This window comes from Entamoeba dispar, genomic scaffold (genome assembly GCF_000209125.1).
Source record: "Entamoeba dispar SAW760 scf_1105229462303 genomic scaffold, whole genome shotgun sequence".
Taxonomy (NCBI): domain Eukaryota; phylum Evosea; order Mastigamoebida; family Endamoebidae; genus Entamoeba; species Entamoeba dispar.
In genome coordinates this window covers 1-1840 of record NW_001855125.1, presented here as the reverse complement: position 1 = coordinate 1840, position 1840 = coordinate 1, and the positions used below count along the sequence as shown (strand labels likewise).

The window sequence follows — 1840 nt, the reverse complement described above, 5'->3', positions numbered from 1 at the left end:
TATTGAATATCCTGATTTAATGATTCCTTCTATTGCTGATTCTGTCATTTCTACCTCACTTAATGGATATCTCTTTTTAATCATTTTAATCACTTCTCCCATTTGTATTTTAACTATTTCTTTTAATTCTTTCTCTGAAAGTGGTGAGAATACTATAATATCATCTAATCTATTAAGAAACTCTGGTTTAAATGTTTTCTTTACTATTTCCATTACTGTTTCTTTAACTTTTCTACTAACTTGTCCTTCTGTTTCTACTCCTTTCATTATTATTTCACTTCCTAAATTTGATGTCATAATAACAATAGTATTCTTAAAATCAACTGTTCTTCCTCTTCCATCTGTTAATCTTCCTTCATCTAATAATTGTAATAATACATTAAATACTTGTGGATGTGCTTTTTCAATTTCATCAAATAATATTACACTATATGGTTTTCTACGAATTGCCTCTGTTAATTGTCCTCCTTCTTCATATCCTACATATCCTGGTGGTGCTCCTATTAATCTTGATACACTATGACTTTCCATATATTCACTCATATCTATTCTAACTATATTTTGTTCGTCATCAAATAACTCAACTGCTAATGCTTTTGCTAATTCTGTTTTTCCTACTCCACTTGGTCCTAAAAACATAAAACTACCTGTTGGTCGTTTTTCATTTCCTAATCCTCCTCTGCTTCGAATAATTGCATCACTAACTGCTGTTACTGCTTCATTTTGTCCTATTACTCGTTTATGTAGTTCTTCTTCTAATTTCATCAATCTTGTTTTCTCTGTTTGATTCATTTTAGTAACAGGAATTCCTGTCATCTACTACTACTTCTTCTATTTGTGTTGGTGTAACTTGTAATGATATCATTGTTGTTTCTTTATTTTGTTCCTTTAATTCTTCATTCGTTTTTCTGCTTCTGGTATTGCATAATATTTTAAATCAGCTGCTACTTCTAAATCTTTAGTACTTTCTGCTTTATGTTTCATAGCTTCTATTTTCGTTGCAAGTTCTTTCATTTCTTCACTTCCTCCTTTTTCTTTTTCATAATTAATTCGTAATTTTGTTAATTTCTCTTTATTTTCACTTAATTCTTTTTCAATTTCTTGTAGTCTTTCTTTAATCATTTTATTATGGTCTTCATCACTTTCTTTAATGTCTCTTTCTAATGCTATTTTCTCTACATTTAATTGTGTTTCTCTTCTTTCTAATTTATCTATTTCTTCTGGTTGTGAATTCTTTTGTGTAAATAATGTAGCACATGCTTCATCAACTAAATCAATTGCTTTATCTGGAAGAAATCTTCCATTAATATATCTTTTACTTAATGTTGTTGCTGAAACTAATGCTGAATCGGTAATTGTTAATCCATAATGATTTTCATATTTCTCTCGTATTCCTCGAAGAATGTATAATGTATTTTCTTCACTTGGTTCTTTTACATAAACTTGTTGGAATCGTCTTTCAAATGCTGGATCTTTTTCTACATATTTTCTATATTCTTCTAATGTTGTTGCTCCAATACATCGTAATTCTCCTCTTGATAACATTGGTTTTAAAATATTAGCTGCATCCATTGCTCCTTCTCCTGTTGCTCCTGCTCCTAATACTGTATGAATTTCATCTATAAATAATATAATAGGTATTTTACTTTCTTTAACTTCTTTTATTACTGCTTTTAATCTTTCTTCAAATTGTCCTCTATATTGTGCTCCTGCTATTAATGCTCCCATATCTAATCCAATAACTCGACATTGTAAATTACTTGGAACATCTCCTTTAACTATTCGTTGTGCAAGTCCTTCAACTACTGCTGTTTTACCTACTCCTGGTTCTCCTATTAAT

At 29.6% G+C, this 1840-nt stretch overlaps 2 protein-coding genes across 2 annotated transcripts; both read right to left on the bottom strand.

The window, feature by feature from the left end:
* Positions 1-29: 29 nt before the first annotated feature.
* On the bottom strand, positions 30-816 carry EDI_316090 (chaperone Clpb, putative; the record flags this gene model as incomplete). Its single annotated transcript, XM_001739641.1, has 2 exons — positions 30-35; positions 94-816. 2 exons carry the CDS (start codon positions 814-816, stop codon positions 30-32), a joined length of 729 nt encoding a protein of 242 aa, XP_001739693.1.
* Positions 817-888: 72 nt separating this feature from the next.
* EDI_316080 (chaperone Clpb, putative) lies at positions 889-1728 on the bottom strand (the record flags this gene model as incomplete). Its single annotated transcript, XM_001739640.1, has 1 exon — positions 889-1728. The coding sequence occupies one exon, from the start codon at positions 1726-1728 to the stop codon at positions 889-891; it is 840 nt and encodes a 279-aa protein (XP_001739692.1).
* Positions 1729-1840: the final 112 nt, after the last annotated feature.